This window comes from Salvelinus alpinus, chromosome 9, assembly GCF_045679555.1.
Source record: "Salvelinus alpinus chromosome 9, SLU_Salpinus.1, whole genome shotgun sequence".
In the NCBI taxonomy this organism is placed as follows: Eukaryota; Metazoa; Chordata; class Actinopteri; order Salmoniformes; family Salmonidae; genus Salvelinus; species Salvelinus alpinus.
The window spans coordinates 60762636-60789832 of record NC_092094.1 but is presented as its reverse complement, the minus strand read 5'-3'; the positions used below and the strand labels follow the sequence as shown (position 1 = coordinate 60789832).

The following is a 27197-nucleotide window of genomic DNA, read 5'->3' as shown; positions in this document are numbered from 1 at the left end:
TTTACTTTAGTATTTAATAGCATTTCATCTCCAGCAGTTGGTGTGTATGTACAACACCAGGTTTCAACGTTTCTTAACACACACAGCAGGTAGTTTAGCAAGGCATATTAAGCAGAAGGCACTTTATAAAGCCATTTAACAACATAGTGAAAAACAGCATAAGACAGCAGTAAAGTAAGGCCATTAAGCTTAGGTCGTGTTCATTACGGCACGCAATCGGAAAAGGTTTTGCATCGGAAAAGTCAAACGTTTCTTATTGGACAAGTCCAGGTAGTACCTCCATGTTCCGTTTGGTGCCACAAGAACACGACCCAGCTTTATCCCTCCACCAAAACACGGCATACATTTCAACAACAAGCCACACCTTCACTGTGGTTAGGGGATGTGGAGTGCAAAGAAGAGCACTGTACAAATGTGCATAACAACGTAATAGTAATGACACCGAGTAAATATTTGGTAAATTAAGATTTAGATGTTAATTTTTGTTTCCTTCTCTAAAAAGTCCAGGAATGATAGGCATACAGAAATATAGCATTGGAGTGCTGTAAATAAGCTGTTAAATATATAATAAAGACATCTTTCGGATACCTTTGCATACAATTTTCTTCATAAATAATGAACAGTTACCTTCACCATTCAACCAGATTACATTTCATTTTGGAAAAGTACGTCATCTATGCCAGTGTGTGCAGGCTTTGGTTCCAACCCAGCACCTAACAACAGATTCCACTAAACAAAAGCTTGACAAGTAGTAGATTAGCTGAATCCGATGAATTAGTACAGGGCTGGGGCAAAAACCTGCCCACCCTACTGCCTTCCAGGTCTAAGACCTGGTTTCCCAAAAGCATCTTAAGTCTTAGAACCGTAGGATCCTATTGTTGTAAGATTAACCTAGCCTTAAGACGCGTTTAGGAAACAGGGCCCGGGACTGAAGAACACTCATCCATGCTGAGCGCCGATGGCCTCATCAGTCAGATTGATTGGCTGGGTGTGCTGCCCGGGGCAGGGCATCATATCCTGAGCTGTGAGAGGAGGGCACAGAGCGACGTGACGCTCTCCCTCAGTCTGGCATCCTCTTCCTGTCCCAGGGACACGCCTGCTAGACGGGTTGAACCCGACACCCCCAGGACACAGGGTAGGCTGAGGAACACCTCCGCACCGATACCGCCCCAGCCCTGAAAAACACACGGGGAGAAACTCAATAGCATACTCCTCTTTGCCCTCTGTCCTTGCCTCCTTCAAACCAATTGGAGGAGAATGTCAGCGAGGGCGAACTTCTGTCTCTCATATCCAATGGGTTTTGAGAAGGAGACGAGAAGGACGGGAGGAGTATGCTATTGAGATCATCCCAGGGAAACGGATAGGGACACACAAAACTTAACACACAGGTACAGGATGCGGCACAGAGCACAAGCTGAGAAACATGTGACAGCAGTGCATTTTTGTCAAAAAACCCTCTCCTCCAACACATCAACTTGAGCTGAGGTGTATATAGTAAATTGTGGTTTCTCGACCTAGATTGTGTTCATTCGGCATGCAACAAAAAACGCTTTTTAAACATTTTGCAATGGAAAGCAAAAATAAGCTTCTCATTGGACAAGCCCAGGTAGTCCCTCCCCGTTTCAGTTAGTCTGTGTGTAACTGATGTGAAATGGCTAGCTAGTTAGCAGGGTGCGCGCTAATAGCGTTTCAAATCGGTGACGTCACTCGCTCTGAGACCTTGAAGTAGTTGTTCCCCTTGCTCGGCAAGGGCCGCGGCTTTTGTGGAGCGATGGGTGACGATGCTTCGAGGGTGGCTGTTGTCTATGTGTGCAGAGGGTCCTTGGTTAGGGGTGAGGAGAGAGACGGAGGCAATACTGTTACATGTGCAGCTGTGTTACCTGTGCCAGTGTGGAGACAGAGTGAGTCTTCCTCTGGTCCACCAGGATACTGTGGCTGATGTCAGCGATAGACAGACCCACGGACCAGGAGCGTTGGCCACGGCCCTTCAGCATCTCAAACGCCCTGCACAAAACAGGAAACTGGTCAACGCCATGTTGGCCCATTCAGCTAGAGTAGGAAAGTATTCACACCCCTTGACTTTTTCCACTTTGTTGATTCAAATGGATTTCATTTATTTTCAACGATCTACACAAAATACTCTGTCAAAGTGAAAGAAAAATTCTAACATTTCAACAAATATTTTAAATCATGAAAAATAAAACACTATCTCGATTAGATAAGTATTCAACCCCCCGATTCAATACATGTTAGAATCACCTTTAGTAGCGATTACAGCTGTAAGTCTCTAAGAGCTTTCCACACCTGGATAGTGCAACATTTGCCCATTATTTTCAAATTTCATCAAGCTTTGTCAAATTGGTTGTTGATCATTGCTAAACAGCCATTTAAGTCTTGCCATAGATTTAAGCCAATTATAAGTCAAAACTAACTCTGCCACTGAGGAACATTCAACACTTTTGCTAAGCAACTCCAATGGCCTTGTGTTTTAGGTTATTGTCCTGCTGAAAGGTGAATTAATCTCCCAATGTCTGGTGGAAAGGAGACTGAACCAGGTTCTTCTCTAGGATTTTGCCTGTGGTTAGCTCTATTACGTTTATTTTTTTATCCTGAAACTCCCCAGTCCTTAACGATGACAAGCATACCCATAACATGATGCATCCACCACTATGCTTGAAAATATGGAGTGGTACTCAGTAATGTGTTTTATTGGATTTGTGTGTTTTTATGGATTTGACTCAAACATAACACTTTCTATTCAGGACAAAAAGTTAATTGCTTTACCTCATTTTTTAAAGTATTACTTTAGTGCCTTGTTGCAAACAGGATGCATGTTTTGGAAAATTGTATTCTGTACAGGCTTCCTTCTTTTCACTCTATCAATTATGATAGCATTGTGGAGTAACTACAATGTTGTTGATCCATCAGTTGTTTTCGCCAATCACAGTCATTAAACTCTAACGGTTTTAAAATCACTATTGGACTCATACAACCTTGTTGTTTTTGTTACTTACCGGTCTAACAGAGGTTTGGTAGCTTTGGATCTGGGTGCGATCTCTGGATGTTGGTGGCTAGCCCCCATCAAAATGTTACTCAACACAGGGACTGCAACACAAAGACAGATTGTGAGTTTTATAGAAATCCCATTAATATCTAGAGATAATGCATTAAATGGCTCCTGTGCTCCACAGAGAGTAATAATAAACATTCACTGCAAGTAGATACTGCCTTGGTAGTTTGGTATGCAATATTTCCCCTATATTAATTTAGCAGCGGTAGGCCACTGCTTCTAAATCATTGCTAAATCAATACCAAATAAAGGATTACACAAAAAAAAAATTGGGGGAGATCCAGGATGGTAAAATGTTTTCAGTGCAATATGCAGAAATGGAGGAGCCTAATTTCACTGTGTGACAAAACAAGCAATGTGTAGAGAATAATTTTACCATCTAAACCATCTAAACCGCTGTGAAATATATTTTCAGTTGTTTATAGTTGGTGTACAAAACCGAAAGTAAAAGATGCAAAAACGAAACGTAAGAATGGGAAGCATAGAAATAGCTCACATAGAACAGATTTACAGTTTCTTAGACTTGCTTTCAATGAGAATGACAGATCTACACCTAAAATGTCTATGTGAATTTGGTCAGGTCGCCCAAAAAGTTACATCATGCAGCTATAAATGACTAAAACCAAAGTATGTAGAAATGATCATGTAGCTAAATATATATTTTTTATAAGATCAGTTTGAGCACTAACAATGACCAAAATAAAACTAGACAGAATCTAGCATAAGCCATGGCAAAATGTGTACAAATTAGCTTTAAAAAATGCAAAATGTTGTCACTGCGGCCAAGACTAGGACCTCTAACATTTGGTCGGAAACCACGCCTTCTGGCCATGCCATGCAACCCACCATGCTAACTTTGCCACCACTGCTGAAAGAAATCCTCAGACCTGTCTCTATCTTACCCTTGTTGTCTGAGAGTTCTCCTATGACCCAGGCCTGTTTGTGTGTGTTGAGACTGATGTCCAGGACGTGACAGAGACGTTCAGAGTCCAGGTTACACCCCGCCCCAATCACCCTGGATGGTGGCAGGCCGCTCTGTCTCCACGCCACGTGGGTCATGATGTCCACTGTCAGAGGTCAAAGGATAGGAAAAGAAGGGGGATGGGAAGAGGAGGGAGAGAGAGAGGGATATTAGAAAAGAGGATTTATGAAATTTTCGCAGATTTCTGTGGACAGTAAATCATACACCAATGCCAATAGGAGATTTGATCACAATTTTTCTGTATTTCCCATGACATTTCTAGTTCAGTGCCTTCTGCTGCTTTTGACTGGTAGGTGTGTGTGTGTGTGTGTGTGTGTTCAGACCTGGTTGCGAGGCGATGAGCAGCACAGCGTTGGGGCTAAGGCGGACCAGGCCTGGGATAATGCCCCGGTACATGTCCACGTTGGTCTGGACCACGCTCACGTACGACTGCTCGTTGCTCCACGCGTTCGCCGTCACCACGATCACACTGGAGTCGGCAGACGCCGACATGTCTATCATTGGAAAACAAACGGTTCTTCAACAAAAGTGGAGTATCTTGTCACACACGTTTTTTGGGAAAGTGGTAGCCCCAGCGTTGATAGTCATCCCTTGAATAAACATCCCTTTGAAAGAAGGACCTGCACGCTCCAACATACAGTGGCTTGTGAAAGTATTCACCCCCCTTGGCATTTTTCCTATTTTGTTGCCTTACAACCTGGAATTAAAATAGATTTTTGGGGGTGTTTGTATAATTTGATTTACACAACCTACCACTTTGAAGATGCAAAATAAGAAAACATGAAATAAGACAAAAAAAACTGAACCTGAGCGTGCATAACTATTCACCCCCCCAAAGTCAATACTTTGTGGAGCCACCTTTTGCAGCAATTACAGCTACAAGTCTCTTGGGGTATGTCTCTATAAGCTTGGCACATCTAGCCACTGGGAGTTTTGCCCATTATCCAAGGCAAAACTGCTCCAGCTCCTACAAGTTGGATGGGTTCCGCTGGTGTACAGCAATCTTTAAGTCATACCACAGATTCTCAATTGGATTGACATCTGGGCTTTGACTAGGCCATTCCAAGACATTTTCATGTTTCTCCTTAAACCACATGAATGTTGCTTTAGCAGTATGCTTAGGGTCATTGTCCTGCTGGAAGGTGAACCTCTGTCTCAGTCTCAAATCTCTGGAAGGCTGAAACAGGTTTCCCTCAAGAATTTCTCTGTACTTAGCGCCATCCATCATTCCTTCAATTCTGACCAGTTTCCCAGCCCCTGCCGATAAAAAACATCCCCACAGCATGATGCTGCCACCACCATGCTTCACTGTGGGATGGTGTTCTCGGGGTGATGAGAGGTGTTGGGTTTGCGCCATACATAGCATTTTCCTTGATGGCCAAAAAGTTCAATTTTAGTCTCATCTGACCAGAGTACCTTCTTCCATATGTTTGGGGAATCTCCCACATGCCTTTTGGCAAACACCAAACATGTTTGCTTATTTTTTTCTTTAAGCAATGGCTTTTTTCTGGCCACTCTTCCGTAAAGCCCAGCTCTGTGGAGTGTACGGCTTAAAGTGGTCCTATGGACAGATACTCCAATCTCCGCTGTGGAACCTTCCAGCTCCTTCAGGGTAATCTTTGGTCTCTTTGTTGCCTCTCTGATTAATTCCCTCCTTGCCTGGTCCGTGAGTTTTGGTGGGCAGCCCTCTCTTGGCAGATTTGTTGTGGTGCCATATTCTTTCCATTTTTTAATAATGGATTTAATGGTGCTCTGTGGGATGTTTCAGATATTTTTTATAACCCAATCCTGATCTGTCCACAACTTTGTCCCTGACCTGTTTGGAGAGCTCCTTGGTCTTCATGGTGCCCATTGCTTAGTGGTGTTGTAGACTCTGGGGCCTTTCAGAACAGGTGTATATATACTGAGATCATGTGACAGATCATGTGACACTTAGATTGCACACAGGTGGACTTTATTTAAATAATTATGTGACTTCTGAAGGTAATTGGTTGTACCAGATCTTAATTATAGCAAAGGGGGTGAATACATATGCACGCACCACTTCTTTTTTTTTTTTAACACAATACAATTTTCCATCATCTATTTGGCAAACTGTGTTATAAATCATCTCTTATTTTTATAAAGTGATTTGAGCTTTATAATTAAAATATCAGTCCTAAAATGGTTTATGTCAAGCCTCATGGAATGTAGGCCTACAATGAACACCACATATCGGCAACTGTAGGGGATATCATAGAAGTCAACACCTATATCCATGTGGAAATGTTATGGCATTTTCTCAATTGGTTTTGTTGATAGGCCACTCTGATAGGACTGCATTAGTGTACAGTTCACTGCTGCTCTACTGGGTAAAAGTAGTGTCTAATACGTTTTGTAGGAGATGTACCTTTAGATACCTCCACCTTCGGTAAGTTGAAAATCTCTAGATCCATGCTACCACCTTTGGTGGAGCTCTCGGCTACGTCAATGAAGACTAGTCTATCCACTTTACCCTATAAAGCAGAGAGAGAGAACATAATTTGTGAACTCTTCACTGTTATGAAGAATACATGGGATAGAAATGGTGATCAATACTCAAAACACATCCTTTCGACACAACGGATTATGAAAGGCTTGTTATATCAATGTACCTGGGTCGTGTTCATTTGGCACCAAAAGCAAGAAAACAAACTGAAACAGGGCGATCTATAAACTGTTTGTCAAGTAGGTTTAAATACATTTCACGTCAAAATCAGCCTTTGATTCTGCTTCGTGACAACATTTGCAACCTTTTGGAGGGAGGGCAAAAAGTAGAGGCTGAAATAAGTACTACATGGACTTGTCCAATAAGAAACACAAATTTCAATTTCTCGTCACAAAAGGTTTCCTGTCGCGTGTCCTAATGAACACGACCCGGTTTTAACATTTGAGTGTCAAAGCAAAAAAAACGCAGTCATACTTTTGCCAAAATGCTCATCACTGATGCCATTCCCAAGTCTCCGCCCCCAATGACTGTGACTTTGTTGATTAAGTGATCGTGATGCTGTACTCCACCTGTGATAGGAGGACATGGTTTGAGTTAGAGCCAGGGGTGTTAACGTCAGGTGAGATGTTTAGCTTCAGAATGCTGCAAACAGAAATGTACCAAACAGAGATTACGCTTTTCCCAGTTCTATATGACAGACAATCAGATCTGTTCTAAATTATACATTTCAATCTAAACATTCTGCAATTTACCACAGCATCCCTAGAGAAAGGTGGCTTGGACATTCTTGGCAAACTATCAGACCCAGCCACGGCTTAATCTGGAGTTTGCGTTGTCGGTTTCTGGTTTCATCAGATACCGACACCTTGAATATCAAAACGCTAATTTGTAGTAGGTGACAGGTTTCATTGAATGAAGAAATACACTTTGGACATAATTGTAGTATAAAGCGGTCATGTGTTATCCTTTGGGCCCAAATATAGCCTTACCTTTTTAAACCCAATGAACCATTCAGCAAGCTGCATTCTGGCAGTATATGTCTAGAAAGTCTGGTTTCCCAGACACAGATTACGCCTAATTCTGGACTGAAAAGCATGCTCAATGGAGAATCTCCATTGAAAGTTGTTTTAAACCCAGGGCCCATATCCACAAAGCTCATATACACTACCGGTCAAATGTTTTAGAACACCTACTCAGTCAAGGGTTTTTCTTTATTTTTACTATTTTCTACATTGTAGACTAATAGTGAAGACATCAAAACTACGAAATAACACACATGGAATCATGTAGTAAGCACAAAAGTGTTAAAGAAATATTTTTTTCAAATATATTTTAGATTCTTCTAAGTAGCCACCCTTTGCACACTCTTGGCATTCTCTCAACCAGCTTCACCTGGACTGCTTTTACAACAGTCTTGAAGGAGTTCCCACATATGTTGAGCACTTGTTGGCTGCTTTTCCTTCACTTGGTTGAGGTCGGGGGATTGTGGAGGCCAGGTCATCTGACGCAGCACTCCATCACTCTCCTGCTTGGTAAAATAGCCCTTACACAGCCTGGAGGTGTGTTGGGTCATTGTCCTGTTGAAAAACAAATGATAGTCCCACTAAGCGCAAACCAGATGCGATGGAATATCGCTGCAGAATGCTGTGGTAGCCATGCTGGTTAAGTGTGCCTTGAATTCTAAATAAATCAGACAGTGTCACCAGCAAAGCACCCCCACACCATAAGAACTTCTCATCCATGCTTTACGGTTGGAAATACACATGCAGAGATCATCCCTTCACGTCTCACAAAGACACAGCAGCTGGAACCAGAAATCTCCAATTTGTACTCCAGACCAAAGGACACATTTCCACCAGTCTAATGTCCATTGCTTGTGTTTCTTGGCACAAGCAAGTCTCTTCTTCTTATTGGTGTCCTTTAGTAGTGGTTTCTTTGCAGCAATTTGAACATGAAGGCCTGATTCACGTAGTCTCCTCTGAACAGTTGATGTTAAGATGTGTCTGTTACTTGAACTCTGTGAAGCATTTACTGATCCTCTGCAGCAGAGGTAACTCTGGGTCTTCCATTCCTGTGGCGGTCCTCATGAGAGCCAGTTCCAGTTTTTGCGACTGCACTTTATTTAACCAGGTAGGCCAGTTGAGAACAAGTTCTCATTTACAACTGCGACCTGGCCAAGATAAAGCAAAGCAGTGTGACAAAAAACACAGAGTTACATATAGGATAAACAAAAGTACAGTCAATAACACAATAGAAAAATCTATATACGTGTGTGGAAATGGAGTAAGAAGGTAAGGCAATAAATAGGCCATAGTAGCGAAGTAATTACCATTTAGCAAATTAACACTGGAGTGATAGATGTGCAGATGAAGATGTGCAAGTAGAAATACCAGTGTGCAAAAGAGCAAAAAAGTTAACAAAGACAATATGGGGATGAGGTAGGTAGTTGGGTGGGCTCTTTACAGGTGGGCCATGTACAGCTGCAGCGATCAGTAAGCTGCTCAGACAGCTGAAGTGAGGGAGATACAGTGGGGAGAACAAGCATTTGATACATTTGTGACATTCTCCTCGTCTGCCCACGTGTTCTCGCACACCCCGAGAGCTTCTGGTCATTTGTGCTTACTACATGATTCCATGTGTGTTATTTCGTAGTTTTGATGTCTTCACTATTAGTCTACAATGTAGAAAATAGTAAAAATAAAGAAAAACCCTTGACTGAGTAGGTGTTCTAAAACATTTGACCGGTAGTGTATATGAGCTTTGTGGATATGGGCCCTGGGTTTAAAGCATTTGATTGTTCCGGAGTTCCAAATTAAGCAGCAGCAGCTGAAAAGATGAGCTCCTACAAATATTGAAATTTAAATGTTTTTTTAGAGTAAAGTACATCGAAAAAAAATCAAAAGAAAACTGCAAACTGAATAGGAGACCAAACAAGCAGCAAACAAAGAAGAAAGGCTTTTGAAAAAGTAACAATTTTTCATAAAATTATACCGTTTTCTTAGCTAGCTAAGTTGTTTACCTGTTGCTAGGCAGTTGCTAGGGACATTCCTGAAAGAAGCTAGCTAGCTAACAAGGAGTGTCTAGTTGGCAGAAGAGAAGAAGGGACAAAGAAGGGACAAAGTGGGACAAAATAAGGACAGAAGAAAAGGGAAAGGGGACATTAAGGTGAAGCAGTCTTCTAAAGACACAAAAGACAATAATACAAGAAACAACACTTCTATTGCCTCTCCCTCTACGATACGCACTCCCGGTTTGGTTTGGAGCGAGTAGTTGCATTCCGCTTTGCTCCACAGGTAGTATTACAGGTAGTATTACATTTCATTTCATTACAGTACAACAGTTTGATTTGTTTGATCTTAGCTGGCTACATAGCCGTCTTTGTATCCAAGATAATTGTGTAGTCTAGAGTAATTGTCGAGGTTACCTAGCCAGTTAGAGGTTACCTAGCCAGCTACACTTTCAAACAAAGTCAACAACGCAGCCACTGCTAGCTAGCCTATTTCACCAGCCAGCAGTACTATATCATTTTAGTCAATAAGATTTTTTGCAACGTAAGCTTAACTTTCTGAACATTCGAGACGTGTAGTCCACTTGTCATTCCAATCTCCTTTGCATTAGCGTAGCCTCTTCTGTAGCCTGTCAACTATGTGTCTGTCTATCCCTGTTCTCTCCTCTCTGCACAGACCATACAAACGCTTCACACCGCGTGGCCGCTGCTACTCTAACCTGGTGGTCCCAGCGCGCACGACCCACGTGGAGTTCCAGGTCTCAGGCAGCCTCTGGAACTGCCGATCTGCGGCCAACAAGGCAGAGTTCATCTCAGCCTATGCTTCCCTCCAGTCCCTCGACTTCTTGGCACTGACGGAAACATGGATTACCACTGATAACACTGCTACTCCTACTGCTCTCTCCTCGTCTGCCCACGTGTTCTCGCACACCCCGAGAGCTTCTGGTCAGCGGGGTGGTGGCACTGGGATCCTCATCTCTCCCAAGTGGACATTCTCTCTTTCTCCCCTGACCCATCTGTCTATCGCCTCCTTTGAATTCCATGCTGTCACAGTTACCAGCCCTTTCAAGCTTAACATCCTTATCATTTATCGCCCTCCAGGTTCCCTTGGAGAGTTCATCAATGAGCTTGACGCCCTGATAAGTTCCTTTCCTGAGGATGGCTCACCTCTCACAGTTCTGGGTGACTTTAACCTCCCCACGTCTACCTTTGACTCATTCCTCTCTGCCTCCTTCTTTCCACTCCTCTCCTCTTTTGACCTCACCCTCTCACCTTCCCCCCCTACTCACAAGGCAGGCAATACGCTTGACCTCATCTTTACTAGATGCTGTTCTTCCACTAATCTCATTGCAACTCCCCTCCAAGTCTCCGACCACTACCTTGTATCCTTTTCCCTCTCGCTCTCATCCAACACTTCCCACACTGCCCCTACTCGGATGGTATCGCGCCGTCCCAACCTTCGCTACTCTCTCCTCTTCCATCCTATCATCTCTTCCCTCTGCTCAAACCTTCTCCAACCTATCTCCTGATTCTGCCTCCTCAACCCTCCTCTCCTCCCTTTCTGCATCCTTTGACTCTCTATGTCCCCTATCCTCCAGGCCGGCTCGGTCCTCCCCTCCTGCTCCGTGGCTCGACGACTCATTGCGAGCTCACAGAACAGGGCTCCGGGCAGCCGAGCGGAAATGGAGGAAAACTCGCCTCCCTGCGGACCTGGCATCCTTTCACTCCCTCCTCTCTACATTCTCCTCTTCTGTCTCTGCTGCTAAAGCCAATTTCTACCACTCTAAATTCCAAGCATCTGCCTCTAACCCTAGGAAGCTCTTTGCCACCTTCTCCTCCCTCCTGAATTCTCCTCCCCCTCCTCCCCCCTCCTCCCTCTCTGCTGATGACTTCGTCAACCATTTTGAAAAGAAGGTCGACGACATCCGATCCTCGTTTGCTAAGTCAAACGACACCGCTGGTTCTGCTCACACTGCCCTACCCTGTGCTTTGACCTCTTTCTCCCCTCTCTCTCCAGATGAAATCTCGCGTCTTGTGACGGCCGGCCGCCCAACAACCTGCCCGCTTGACCCTATCCCCTCCTCTCTTCTCCAGACCATTTCCGGAGACCTTCTCCCTTACCTCACCTCGCTCATCAACTCATCCTTGACCGCTGGCTACGTCCCTTCCGTCTTCAAGAGAGCGAGAGTTGCACCCCTTCTGAAAAAACCTACACTCGATCCCTCTGATGTCAACAACTACAGACCAGTATCCCTTCTTTCTTTTCTCTCCAAAACTCTTGAACGTGCCGTCCTTGGCCAGCTCTCCTGCTATCTCTCTCAGAATGACCTTCTTGATCCAAATCAGTCAGGTTTCAAGACTAGTCATTCAACTGAGACTGCTCTTCTCTGTGTCACGGAGGCGCTCCGCACTGCTAAAGCTAACTCTCTCTCCTCTGCTCTCATCCTTCTAGACCTATCGGCTGCCTTTGATACTGTGAACCATCAGATCCTCCTCTCCACCCTCTCCGAGCTGGGCATCTCCGGCGCGGCCCACGCTTGGATTGCGTCCTACCTGACAGGTCGCTCCTACCAGGTGGCGTGGCGAGAATCTGTCTCCGCACCACGTGCTCTCACCACTGGTGTCCCCCAGGGCTCTGTTCTAGGCCCTCTCCTATTCTCGCTATACACCAAGTCACTTGGCTCTGTCATATCCTCACATGGTCTCTCCTATCATTGCTATGCAGACGACACACAATTAATCTTCTCCTTTCCCCCCTCTGATAACCAGGTGGTGAATCGCATCTCTGCATGTCTGGCAGACATATCAGTGTGGATGACGGATCACCACCTCAAGCTGAACCTCGGCAAGACGGAGCTGCTCTTCCTCCCGGGGAAGGACTGCCCGTTCCATGATCTCGCCATCACGGTTGACAACTCCATTGTGTCCTCCTCCCAGAGTGCTAAGAACCTTGGCGTGATCCTGGACAACACCCTGTCGTTCTCAACTAACATCAAGGCGGTGACCCGTTCCTGTAGGTTCATGCTCTACAACATTCGCAGAGTACGACCCTGCCTCACGCAGGAAGCGGCGCAGGTCCTAATCCAGGCACTTGTCATCTCCCGTCTGGATTACTGCAACTCGCTGTTGGCTGGGCTCCCTGCCTGTGCCATTAAACCCCTACAACTCATCCAGAATGCCGCAGCCCGTCTGGTGTTCAACTTTCCCAAGTTCTCTCACGTCACCCCGCTCCTCCGCTCTCTCCACTGGCTTCCAGTTGAAGCTCGCATCCGTTACAAGACCATGGTGCTTGCCTACGGAGCTGTGAGGGGAACGGCACCTCCGTACCTTCAGGCTCTGATCAGGCCCTACACCCAAACAAGGGCACTGCGTTCATCCACCTCTGGCCTGCTCGCCTCCCTACCTCTGAGGAAGTACAGTTCCCGCTCAGCCCAGTCAAAACTGTTCGCTGCTCTGGCACCCCAATGGTGGAACAAACTCCCTCACGACGCTAGGTCAGCGGAGTCAATCACCACCTTCCGGAGACACCTGAAACCCCACCTCTTTAAGGAATACCTAGGATAGGATAAAGTAATCCTTCTAACCCCCCCCCCCTTAAAAGAGTTAGATGCACTATTGTAAAGTGGTTGTTCCACTGGATATCATAAGGTGAATGCACCAATTTGTAAGTCGCTCTGGATAAGAGCGTCTGCTAAATGACTTAAATGTAAATGTAATACACTGACGATTTTGCAGGTATTCCTACTTACAAAGCATGTAGAGGTCTGTAATTTTTAATCATAGGTACACTTCAACTGTGAGAGATGGAATCTAAAACCAATATCCAGAAAATCACATTGTATGATTTTTAAGTAATTAATTTGCATTTTATTGCATGACATAAGTATTTGATCACCTACCAACCAGTAAGAATTCCGGCTCTCACAGACCTGTTAGTTTTTCTTTAAGAAGCCCTCCTGTTCTCCAGTGTGCAAAGCTGTCACCAAGGCAAAGGGTGGCTACTTTGAAGAATCTCAAATATAAAATATATATTATATTAGTTTAACACTTTTTTGGTTACTTCATAGTTGATGTCTTCACTATTATTCTACAATGTATAAAAATAAAAACCCTCGAAATGAGTAGGTGTTCTAAAGCTTTTGACCGGTAGTGTGGAAATATCAAAACAACTCCAAAGCAATTGAATGTGTAACATGGAACCACTGACTCGCTAGCTTTTTTATTATAAAGACACCGCTTAAACTCTGACGCTCTCTGGTGGCATTTTGTAAACTACGCATAATATTGTATACTACATTTCAGAAACAATGCGACTACTACAGAGCCCAAAATAGAGCATGCCAAAAAAAAATGAAATGTAGTTTGTTTTTCAGGAGGGGTCCCATTAATTTTCCCCATGTTGGGGAATAAGATATTTTTAAGTCTAGGTTTGAAATAAAATATATGTCTCCAATTACTGTTCCAATTTTTTTAAATATATATTTTCCATAGAAAGCCCTTTTAAAAGCGCAGGGCTTTCTGAATAAAATCTGAATAAAATCTTTAAAATAATTGAAATGAAAACTAATATAAAAACACAACTATATCAACGTTTCGTTGCACAAGCCGTGCAACGAAACGTTGATATAGTTGTGTTTTTATATTAGTTTTCATTTCAATTATTTTAAAGATTTTATTCAGTTTTCAGATCCACTTTACAATAGTTTATTTAGTTAAAAGTTATATAAAAACATGTCTATATTATTTAGTTTCAGTTTTGTTGTTGGACTAAAAGTTGCCAATGCGTAGGAGGTTAGGAGCCATTTAGTTGCTGCTGTTTTTTGGGATGTCACTTCTTGACACTGTGGGCAGTAGGGCATAAGGTGATTGGTCTGGTCATAGGTTAGGTTTAAAAAAGGTAGACGGTGTAGATGCACAAAGTAAACAGCAGTAGTGGGTCAATTTCCGCAACAACCAGGAGTGTTGAAGCGCAAGGCTAAACTTCAGGGGCTGGATTTCCGGACACAGCTGTGTAGTCTTTCAATCAAGATTCTCAATTGAGCATGCTTTTTAGTCCAAGACTAGGCTTAAATCTGTGTCCAGGACACCATCCCTATATCAAAACTTTTTTTACCATTGCAACATTTAATCTGTTTTGGTCCCCTAGCTATTATGTTGTAGCTGTGTGCAGTGCACCCGAGCACATGCACAGATACTCTGTGTGACTATGTGAGAACAAAGTCTTGTATCGTGCTAATCTCAATGGGCGTATTCGAGCGGATTGTTTTGTCAAGTCGCCTTTCAAACTGTGTTGCATTCTGGGGATAAACAAATTGTCCGACCTGCATGAACTTTACAAAAATCATGTGATCTTTTGACTGCGGTCCACTGCAAGTTACTGCAGTTGCTCTTCATCAACTTCATCCTGCAGGGGTGATGACGTGGTAGGCACAGCTTGTCCCATTAATTAATCGCAAAAATGTAGGATTAGCTGATAACTACGAAAAACAAAACATTTGAGATAATATAGAGAATCTGGAACTATTTATTGATCAGCATTTTGATGTGCTCGCAAAAAGAAACAGATACATCGAAGTGAACAAGAGAAGACCTTTCCTCGAGTTCTGCGAGCAAACCTGAAGGGAAGCCGCCGTCTAAAATTCCAAATGTAACATTGGAGGGTGACGTTTTTATAACTCTGTCTCCAGAAGATAGAGCATGGCTTACAAGCATGAGAGAGCAGTTAAAAAAACTGGATCTATTGCCTGGGCTACTGGGGGAGGTTGAGGACTTAAAAACAGGAATGGATTACAGTAATTAAATGGAAGAAATACTAGTGGAAATAAGACATTGAAAACTACCGTGGACTCCCTAAAAGACACTACAGAGAGGCTACGGTATGATAATAAAACAATGAAAGCGGAATTACTTGATCTAAACTAGAAGTATGAAAAATAATATTGTTATAATGGGAATAAAGGAGGGTGAAAATAAAAACTATCAGTCAACAGAGGGGAAAAAAATCAAGGTGTTCATGAAACGTAATCTCAAGATGACGGACGAACAGGTGGAAACATTTGATTTTCAAAAGGCTCACCGTTTTCGGCGGCAGAGCAGAGGGAAGGCCCTATCCGATCGTAGCTATGCTAACCCACTAAAAAAAGAAAATTGCCTTGTTACAACAGGGTAGGGCATTGAAGAACACCCCATTCTCTACTAATGAACAATTTCCCCATGAAATAGTGGAGCGAAGACGTGCCCTGTACCCCACTTTCAAAAGGCTCCGAGCAGAGAAGCAGAACGTTCATCTAGTGGTCGATAATTTATATGGAAACAACCAAATGTTCAAGGACTCGAAGATTACAACATGGCTGTGAGTGATAGCTACTTCCTGTTGAAGTCGTCCCCGATACATATTTGCACCGCATTACAGTACAAATATGGATTCATTTTTTTCACCCCAAAAAGAATTCTGCATGAACAACTTCAAAAATATATAAAATAAGGTTGGATTTATGGTAATGGGGAACGGGTATAATGAACTTATCCTTTTTCTATTTAGGCAATATGGAGCTTTGGACGTAATATCAGGTTTTGAATTAGGGGAAGGCGAAGATGGCTGACCTTTTTTCTTTGATTTTTAATTTTATTTAATTTGAAGATTGTACATTAGAAATACCAATGCTGTTTTTTGTTGGTTTGATATGATATGGCCCGATTGTAGAGGTCGGGTATATTATGACTTAAAATCTGTTAAATAGTGCAGCCCTTGTTCGCCGATGTGAATCGGAATGATTAGCTTTTAAGATAAAACTGAATAAATATGAATAGATTTATATAATTAAAAACCTGCCTAGGTTCTCTATTGGAATAGGCCTATACGATCCTAAAATAATTGGTGTCATTACCGTTAAAAAAATTGTGTTTACCAATAAAATGGGCAGATGGTGAAGTAGACATACTTGGTATAACATTAAAAAAATATAAATGAACTTACCACAATTAATTTCAATAGAAAGTTAGCAAAATTACAAAAATAGATAAGATTCTGCAACCATGGAGAGGTAAAAACGTGTCTATTTAAGGAAAAATCACATTGATTAACTCTTTGGTCCTATCAGTTTACTTACTTACTAAATGGCACTGCCTACTCCAGATGACTCGTTTTTTAAATCATATGAGCAAAAAAATATTTCATTTGATTTGGAATGCTAAGCCAGACAAAATTAAACTTGTCTATTTATGTAATGAATATGAGTTTGGGGGGCTAAAATTAATTAATATTAAAGCTTTAAAACCTCTCACTAAAAGCTTCACTCATACATAAATTATACTTAAACCCAAAATGGTTCTCCAGTAGATTATTAAGAACAGCTTATCCTCTGTTAAAAAATTGCCTTTATAAGGATTACAACTTCAAATTTACGACTAATTGAAAATGACATTTTGTTTACAGTATCACCCTTTCTTAAAACAAGCCGTACAAAGCTGGTTACAATTTCAGATTTATCCTCCAGATAAGAGAAAACAAATATTACAACAAATGCTATGGTTAAATTCAAATATACTGTGGAAGGACCACCAGAGGGCAGGCTGGGCTCACAGATAGTAGCCCAACAAGGCATGTGAGACAAGGTAACCACAGGCAATTAAGCACAGCTGACGGTACTAATTACATATTCTCTTTCCCCTATAAGAGAGAGGATGGAACCAGCAGAGAGGGGGAAGACAAACTATCTATGTAGAATGGCTACCAAGAGGGGAGCTATCCAAGAAGATCCATTAAGACGGTGACAAATCTGTGATTGTTATTATAGTTTAAAGATAATCGTCTTGTGTTCCTGTGTCATCTAAAGAAGATGTATGTTGTTCCTTGGGAGATTCTCATTGTTTGTATTGTCAGAAATCTCTCAATGTGTTCAATCAAGAAAACCTACTCCTGACTCGTTTATTCCACCTTTCCGCTTTAGAGTGACACCAAATTACTTGGTCCGCTCACAATACTGATTAATAAAAACTTTTTTTATGGATATTTTTTTTTTTAAATGGTATTATATTTATTAATGATACTATGAATTGAAACAGAGGAGTTACAGTTGAAGTCAGAAGTTTACATACACCTTAGCCAAATACATTTAAAAACTCAGTTCTTCACAATTCCTGACATTTAATCCTAGTAAAAATTCCCTGTTTTAGGTCAGTTAGGATCACAACTTTATTTTAATCATGTGAAATATCAGAATAATAGTAGAGTGATTTATTTCAGCTTTTATTTCTTCCATCACATTCCCAGTGGGTCAGAAGTTTACATACACTCAATTAGTATTTGGTAGCACTGCCTTTAAATTGTTTAACTTGGGTCAAATGTTTTCAGGTAGCCTTCCACAAGCTTCCCACAATAAGTTGGGTGAATTTTGGCCCATTCCTCCTGACAGAGCTGGTGTAACTGAGTCAGGATTGTAGGCCTCCTTGCTCGCACACACTTTTTCAGTTCTGCCCACAGATTTTCTATGGGATTGAGGTCAGGGCTTTGTGATGGCCACTCCAATACCTTTACTGTTGTCGTCCTTAAGCCATTTTGCCACAACTTTGGAAGTATGCTTGGGGTCATTGTCCATTTGGAAGACCCATTTGCGACTAAGCTTTAACTTCCTGACTGATGTCTTGAGATGTTGCTTCAATATATCCACATAATTTTTCTGCCTCATGATGCCATCTATTTTGTGAAGTGCACCAGTCCTTCCTGCAGCAAAGCACCCCCACAACATGATGCTGCCACCCCCGTGCTTCACGGTTGGGATGGTGTTATTCGGCTTGCAAGCCTCCCCCTTTTTCCTCCAAACATAAAGATGGTCATTATGGCCAAACAGTTCTATATTTGTTTCATCAGACCAGAGGACATTTCTCCAAAAAGTATGATATTTGTTCCCATGTGCAGTTGCAAATCGTAGTCTGGCTTTTTTGTGGCGGTTTTGGAGCAGTGGCTTCTTCCTTGCTGAGCGGCCTTTCAGGTTATGTCGATATAGGACTCGTTTTACTGTGGATATAAATACTTTTGTGCCTGTTTCCTCCAACATCTTCACAAGGTCCTTTGCTGCTGTTCTGGGATTGATATGCACTTTTCACACCAAAGTACGTTCATCTCTAGGAGACAGAACACGTCTCCTTCCTGAGTGGTATGACGGCTGCGTGGTCCATGGTGTTTATACTTGCATACTATTGTTTGTACAGATGAACGTGGTACCTTCAGGTGTTTGGAAATTGCTCGCAAGGATGAACCAGACTTGTGGAGGTCTACAATTTTTTTCTGAGGTCTTGGCTGATTTTCCCATGATGTCAAGCAAAGAGGCACTGAGTTTGAAGGTAGGCCTTGAAATACATCCACAGGTACACCTCCAATTGACTCAAATTATGTCAATTAGCCTATCAGAAGCTTCTAAAGCCATGACATTTTCTTGAATTTTCCAAGCTGTTTAAAGGCACAGTCAACTTAGTGTATGTAAACTTCTGACCCACTGGAATTGTGATACAGTGAATTTTAAGTGAAATAATCTGTCTGGAAACAATTGTTGGAAAAATTACTTGTGTCATGCACAAAGTAGATGTCCTAACCAACTTGACAAAACTATAGTTTGTTAACAAGAAATTTGTGGAGTGATTTAAAAACAAGATTTAATGACTCCAACCTAAGTGTATGTAAACTTCCAACTTCAACTGTATGTCACATATGCAGTTATCGAAAATATATGGGAATATCTGCTCAATCCAAACTTACAACCAACTGACCGCCGCACTACCACAAAAATGGAGGCGGCAAGTGGAAAAGGGAGAAGGTAGGGAACTTGTTTGCCTGCCATATATTAAAGATACAAATTGGCTGACAGGAACTGGCATAAATAGAAAAATATACCAGTTCCATTTGAGGACAAAAATGTTGACGGCTGCGCTATACAGGTTGAAAAATAAATGGGAAGAGATTTGCAATGTACCAATTCCATGGCATATGGTTTATGAACTGGTACAAAAAACTACACTTGATTCAACACTTAGTTGTTCAATTTAAATTATTATATAAAATTCTTGCCACCAACAGAATGCTATACATATGGGGCATACAACAATCTCAGCTCTGTAGATTTTGCTGCGAAGAGTCAGAATCAATAGGGTCAATACCAGAATAAATGATCTATTAGAGACGGGATTAAAAGAGCTTATGTTTGTTAATGTATTATTGTTATGCGACTGCTTTATATAAAAGTACCATGTTTGTAAAATGTGTATGTAAAATGTTCACATATGTAGCAAAAAAACGAAAAGATATTTGTCCCCCGAAGAGGGGAGGGGTTAATAAAAAGTTAATCCTGCAGCCATCCCCCGCATTATGGGAAGCTCTATTGTTAACCAATCATTAGGGATGTTTTTGTTTAACCCACGCGAATGTGACCAAAGACATTTTTATTTGCCCAGATTTGTGTACAATGGATATATACAAATACATGTGTTATGAGGCTCTCACTTCTTGATTGTGCAATGCACATATTATATTACGAGTTCCGTACAATGTGTGATATGGGGGGGTTAATGTTTATTTCAACATCGTAAAGAAAACTTTTTAAAAACAATAGCAACACTGTGCCTCGCAGTTGGAAAACTGACTTTCGGCTTTCACAGATGCACCTCCCTCAACGTTTCGGCTGCCTTAGCGCTGTGTTTTACACATGGGAAACTGTTAAGTGTGAATCAAGAATGCTCCACCACCCAAAGGACATCCAGCCAACTTGACATAACTGTGGGACGCAATGGAGTCAACATGGATCAGCATCCCTTTGGAACGTTTTCGACACCTTGTAGAGTCCACGCCTAGGGCTGTGGAGGTCACTAAACTTGTCAGCAGATGATTGTCAAGCGAATAACTGTTGGTCTCACGGTAATTGACTGTTAATTAGCAAACATATTTAGCATCTCCTGGCTTCCAAACATAGCCTACAAGCCACTGATGCAGACATTTGGAACATCTACATTTTAAAAAGTCTAATAAATCCATGTAATATAGCTTACACCTTCACAATAAATCCATTATTTATATTAGACAGGTCTAAAGAAGCATGATATGAAGAAAATGTAGTCTATTTCAGAAGCAAAGAATAGCATACTCTGAGTTATTCTTATGTTAGGTCCTGATCTGGCTGTGCCAAATGGCTGTGGGCTACACTAGTTCATTTAGCAGACAAGATTTGCTAAGAATTGCATGGCATTATTTTATAGTATTAAGAATACAATTGAACCAAGCTGAATAAAATAGAGAGGATATTTTCTCCAAACGATTTGAAGAAGTGCGCACTATTCTGTGTTGAGCGGTTAACAAAGAAATAGGTACTCCTATATACTTAATTTAGAGTTAAATGTAACTTTAGCTATTCTATTCAAACGTTGGGCTATATGTTTTGATTTTTAATACATTGATGCGACTAATGATGATTTGAAAAGAGAGTTCTGCTTTGTTTTTTGCGCCGGCTGTACACTTCATCAGTCTCAAATATCACGACAACATCCCCTTTGTGGCCATAATGCACCCTAAAGAAATCCATGCCTTTTGCTGCCAGTAGCCGTTGTGTCCGAAGTGCTGTGTTGTGCCCTTCTCCCTGAGTGCTGCTTGCTCCGAAGCACCTCTCACTCACATGGCTCTCCATCACGTGATCGGGTCTTTCTCACAGGCTACAAGCGAAGACGGACACATCAGGGACCAAACTCCACACATCCTTATCCAATTCCGATGTGATTATTGAAGATATTCGAATAACATTTACTTTGTCAGCCAACAAGATGAGTAAGCCTAACAAACTGCAAAAGCACTAGCCTATATCAATCTACTACCATAGTACATAGGTTGACCTATTCTATTCTGTGCGAGAAATAAATATTCCAAAGACAGTCTGGGACAGTTTTGGTATGCAATAGATTCCAAATTAATACAACCACGAGCATAAAACCCCCCCACTGCAGATCAAAATGTTTAGCTTAAAATTGATCAACTATTAGGCTATTTCTTCACATTATAAGCGTACAAGGCAGTAGGATATATACGCAAATGTTCCATTAGCGGGAAAACACCATCATCAGAAGTGACCGCAAATGTGATTATGCATGTAATGATTTTATTATAAAGATTTAGAGTGACAATTATGCCAGTTAGGCTCTACACCCCTTGTAAAGTGGCTTTAATGCGCTTAATTTTCTTATGACATTGCCAGCAGTAAGATTTGAGTTCCCGGTACCGGGTCCAAAAACAACCACTCAGAGTTTAACTAGTACTGGTTAGGACAGCTCATGAGGTGATGAGATACCAACATCAAACCAACCATATGTGCAGAATTAGTCCATTTTGGAAATGTTGGATTCGCCACTGCTCTTAAACCATTTCATCTGTGTCCGGCAAACCAGGCAAATAAATCTAGTCTATATACCCACCTTCATTGATCTTCAGGTTGGAAACGAAGGCCAGCAGCTCATTGGGGTCTCTGTTGTCTCCTGTGGACTTGGTACCCAGCGGAGGCTCCTCCTCAAACTGGGAGATCATCTCAGCCAGGAGACCTACTACAGACGACTTGGGCTGAAGAGGAAGACACACAGCTTAACAATGGGAGAGACAGGATGCCTCAATGTCATCGATCTGTCATGGTCAATGACATGAGAATTTACTCCATCAAAAATGCTTCATCAAAGAATGAATAACATGACACTCGCACAAATTTGCTACATTTGTGGTGGAGCTGAAAAATGAAAGTCACACTCAACGTTACTTCCATATGTATTGTCCATACTAGTGTACCAGGCTCTTCTTCAATCTTTTCTTGATTCCTCACATCCTCTCTTTTCTCAAAACACACTGGAGAAGAAGCCCAGAGGGCAGAGACCTTTGACATTATCCTCCAGTAAGGTAGAGAAGGATTTTGTTACATTACAGCCTTACTCTAAAATTGATTAAATCATTTTTTTCTTAATCTACACACAAAACCCCAGAATGATAAAGTGAAAACACGTTTAGACATTTTTGCAAATGTATTACAGATAAAAAAACAGAAATACCTCATTAATATAGTATTCAAACCCTTTGCTATCGGTGCATCCTGTTTCCATTGATCATCCTTGAGATGTTTCTACAACTTGATTGGAGTCCACCTGTGGTAAATTCAATTGATTGGACATGATTTGGAAAGGCACACACTTGTCTATCTATATAAGGTCCCACAGTTGACAGTGCATGTCAGAGAAAAAAAACAAGCGATGAGGTCGAAGGAATTGTCCGTAGAGCTCCGAGACAGGATTGTGTCGAGGCACAGATCTGGGGAAGGGTACCAAAACATTTCTGCAGCATTTGAGGTCCCCAAGAACACAGTGGCCTCCATCATTCTTAAATGGAAGTTTGGAACCAACAAGACTCTTCCTAGTGTTTTCTGCCAGGCCAAACTGAGCAATCGGGAAAGAAGGGCCTTGGTCAGGGAGGTGACCAAGAACCCGATGGTCACTCTGACAGAGCTCCAGAGTTCCTCTCTGGAGATGGGAGAACCTTCCAGAAGGACAACCATCTATGCAACACTCCACCAATCAGGCCTTAATGGTAAAGGGGCCAAACGGAAGCCACTCCGCAGTAAAAAGGTACATGACAGCCCGCTTGGAGTTTTCAAAGGGTAACTAAAGGACTCTGACCATGAGAAACAATATGCTCTTGTCTGATGATACCAAGATTTAACTTTTGTCCTGAATGCCAAGCGTCACATCTGGAGGAAACCAGGCACCTCTCATCACCTGGCCAATACCATCCCTACGGTGATGCATGGTGGTGCCAGCATCATGATGTGGGGATATTTTTCAGTGGCAAGGACTGGGAGACTAGCCAGGACTGAGGGAAAGATGAACGGAGCAAAGTACAGAGAGATCCTTGATGAAAACCTGCTCCACAGCGCTCAGGACCTCAGACTGGGGCGAAGGTTCACCTTCCAACTGGACCATGACCCTAAATAGCACAAAGCCAAGACAACGCAGGAGTGGCTTTGGGACAAGTCTCCGAATGTCCTCGAGCGGCCCAGCCAGCGCCGGACTTGAACCCGATCAAACATCTCTGGAGAGACCTGAAAATAGCTGTGCAGCGACGCTCGCCATCCAACCTGACAGAGCTTGAGAGGATCTGCAGAGAATAATGGGTGAAACTCCCCAAATACAGGTATGCCAAGCTTTGTCGCGTCATACCCAAGAAGACTCCAGGCTGTAATTGTTGCCAAAGGTGCTTCAACAAAGTACTGAGTAAAGGGTCTTAATACGTATGTAAATGTGATTTCAGTTTTAATTGTTTATAAATTTGCTACATTTTTTACCTGTTTTTGCTTTGTCGTTATGGGTTATTATGTGTAGATTGATGAGGGGAAAAACGATTTAATCAATTTTAGAATAAGGCTAACGTAACAAAATGTGGAAAAGAGAAGGGGTCTGAATACTTTCCGAATGCACTGTACATGCAATAGTATCTCTTGCGCTTTTGATAATGATTTCACAAGGCCTATTTCACATGATATGCCTAAATACTTAACCACTAGGCTAATGAATACTTTTCTTTCAATTATTTGGGCTTATGTTAACTTATACTGAACAAAAATATAACAATGAAACAATTAAAATGTTTACTGTTTCTGTTCATATAAGGAAATCAGTCAATTGAAATTAAATTTATTAGGCCCTAATGTATGGATTTCACATGACTGGGCAGGGGCGCAGCTATGCCCATCAATTTGGGCATCAGGCCCAGCCAATGAGAATGAGTTTTTCCTCACAAAAGGGCTTTATTACAGACCAAAATACTCCTTAGTTTCATCAGCTGTCCGGTTGCCTGGTCTCAGACAATCCTGCAGGTGAAGAAGCCGGATGTGGAGGTCCAGGGCTGGCGTGGTTACACATGGTCTGCGGTTGTGAGGCCGGTTGGACATACTGCTAAATTCTCTAAAACGGCATTAGAGGCGGCTTATGGTAGAGAAATGAACATTCAATTCTCTGGCAACAGCTCTGTTGGACATTCCTCAAAACGTAACATCTGTGGCATTGTGTTGTGCAACACAATTGCACATTTTAGAGTGGCCTTTTGGTGTCACCAGCACAAGGTGCACCTGTGTAATGATCATGCTGTTTAATCAGTTTCTTGATATGCCACCCCTGTCAGGTGGATGGATTATCTTGGCAAAGGAGAAATGCTCACCAACAGGGATGTAAACAAATTTGCACACAAAATTTGAGCTAAAAAAGCTTTTTGTGCATACGGAAAATTTCTGCATTGTTTTATTTTAGCTCATGAAACCAACATTTTACATGTTGCATTTATATTTTGGTTCAGTATAGATTGTGTTCGATGAAAATTAGACCTTTCAAACGTTGTATGCAACCTTATCGGCAAGTGACTTGATGCCTACAGTTGTAAAGCGATTTAGAATTGTTAAAACGGGAGTGAAGTGTTGATAATAATGGCAATTATTGCAAAATTATTATTTGAACATCCATCAGAATTGGTTAAAGGTTATGCATGCCAATGAAACAGTATAGCTTCCGTCCCTCTCCTCACCCCAAACTGGGACCCTCTGCACACATCAACCACAGTCACTCACGAAGCATCGTTACCCATCGCGCCACAAAAGCCGCGGCCCTTGCAGAGCAAGGGGAACAACTACTTCTAGGTCTCAGAGCGAGTGACGTCACCGATTGAAACACTATAAGCGCGCACCACCGCTAACTAGCTAGCCATTTCACATCGGCCACACCAACATATAACATACTATATAATAATTAAGAGTAGGCAACGTGATCGTGATAGTCAGGCGAAAATTATATAGAATTTTTATTGCAACATTTGATGTACAGTAATTTACCGTGGTTGTCTGAAGCAACACGTGCTATGGTATTCACAGCTGCCAATGCCTCATCGCGATTAGTGTCATCACTATCTTACCTTGCGGTATACCTCAAACTGTTGTGATTACCAGCTGAGAAACGTTTATGAGTTGATTTTACTCCTGGCTTAGAGTTTGTATGGGCAGTGTCTTAACATCATCCTAAAACCTACTCTGAGCTGGGAGTTGTCTTTTCAGAGATGCTTGGTGGATACAGGCCCAGGTCTTGGTCAGCATGGATTTCCTTTCCGTCAAGAGAAACAACATTGATCAACTCTCACATATGTATCTGTGTAGTAGAGCCTCCTCTTACATGGTCCCAATTGTGGAGGCTGGGGAGGTAGATGCGTCCTCTGGCGTCCACGTGTTTCCCCTCCCTGATGACCATGTTGGTGGATGGCCTCAGCAAGCAGATAGGGGGGGTGAAGGGGAAGGAGTCCATCAGCCACAGCAGGATGGGCAGGTTGTATGAACGGCCTGGGAATTATACAGCATGGAATACAGAACTTACTGTACATTAACAGTAAATCCATCTAACTTTGATAAGTATTGAGATATAACCGTTCAGCTACAATCAGTCAGTACTTGGGTTGACAATAACAGTGGTGGTGTTGAACCTGTGTAGTGGATGGAAAAACTCAAGTAAACTCAGTTCACGCTAGCTACATGTTTTGCATTATGGTTTAACTATTTACCCACGGCATTCATTACGCCTTTACCCATAAACTTTTTAACACTAACATGTTAGATAAGACTCACCTTCATATTTCACCGGTATGTTGCCAATCAACTTCAGCAGATCTTTTTGGGTGCCGTCACTGAAAGCTTAGAAGAAACATGTGATTTATGTTTATTTTTATTGACAGATACAGAAACAGTCTGTCCAATCAAACTCTTCACAGGGCCATTAGGTGATCATTCTGATGAAGCCAACGTACTGTATGTGCCAGCTACTGGTTTCATCGCGGGATGAATCCGGTGAACTTTCTGCAGCTCCTCAATAGCAACATCACGAAACTTGTACTGATATAATAAATAAAAAAATGACATGATGCGATTCAGTTGCCTAGTTAGTTAGCTAACTAGCTAGATACAGAACAATGTTAAGTAATGACAATGAAATGGAGACAACTGAATTTCGTGGAAACTTCACTTGTGGTCTATTTACTTCAGACTTCCTTTAGGGGCCTGAGCAGCCTGCAATAAAGCTGGTTTAACCGGTAGTTAGCTGATCAATTTGACAATAGTATGAGTAACGTTAGGGGGTATTTAAACAAACACTAGCCAGCTAGTCACACAGAACGAACTAAGACAGAAAGAAGGATATAACTTTGACACAAACCCTTGACAGTATCTTCTTTATTGCTTCCGGACTGAGATCCATGGTTTACCATCTGTTGATTAATAATGTGTAGTGAAGGAATAAGGTTTTGTGATCTGAAGCAGCCCAAACTAGCTTTAAATAACTTGACAGCAAAACACAAACTTCCGCAAAGTAAAAAGGGGCGTCATTACCAGGTACGGAAACCCGAAGGGAAGTTCTATCTCAGCACCTCAATCGAGGTAGAATTTCTCAGAACAGTAATCTGAAGCATAGTTTTCAACATTGTAATTCAAATCTGTGTGAAGAATCAAAGTTGAATACCTTCGTTTCAGTTAACCTATTATTAGAGGAAGCATATGTTTAAAAGTGACAATATTTTTTGTAATCAATGTTGTGATAATTCCAGAGCAGCTCACCTACATCTTCATATCATCAGAAT

General features: G+C 41.9%; 1 protein-coding gene across 2 annotated transcripts; it reads right to left on the bottom strand.

Moving 5' to 3' along the window:
* uevld (UEV and lactate/malate dehyrogenase domains) lies at positions 1-26942 on the bottom strand. 2 transcript variants are annotated; one of them, XM_071326823.1, is made up of 12 exons: positions 26777-26941; positions 26373-26457; positions 26194-26259; positions 25748-25911; positions 21974-22115; positions 6994-7088; positions 6442-6547; positions 4376-4546; positions 3973-4137; positions 3015-3105; positions 1881-2004; positions 1-1175 (listed from the first exon to the last, which is right to left on the bottom strand). In XM_071326823.1, the coding sequence occupies exons 1-12, from the start codon at positions 26816-26818 to the stop codon at positions 1011-1013; spliced, it is 1416 nt and encodes a 471-aa protein (XP_071182924.1). In that variant the 5' UTR covers positions 26819-26941; the 3' UTR covers positions 1-1010. The 2 variants fall into 2 exon arrangements, with proteins under 2 accessions (XP_071182924.1, XP_071182925.1); XM_071326824.1 differs by lacking the exon at positions 26373-26457 and having other exon boundaries at positions 26777-26942.
* Between the last annotated feature and the right edge of the window lie 255 nt (positions 26943-27197).

Coding starts and splice junctions, on each gene's coding strand:
- uevld (XM_071326823.1), bottom strand. CDS start 26,818: ATGGATCTCAGTCCGGAAGCAATAAAGAAGATACTGTCAAGG. Junction 7,089..21,973: donor CAACCTGAAGATCAATGAAG/GTGGGTATATAG, acceptor CTCCTATCACAG/GTGGAGTACAGCATCACGAT. Junction 3,106..3,972: donor AGAACTCTCAGACAACAAGG/GTAAGATAGAGA, acceptor TTTGTGTTGCAG/TCCCTGTGTTGAGTAACATT.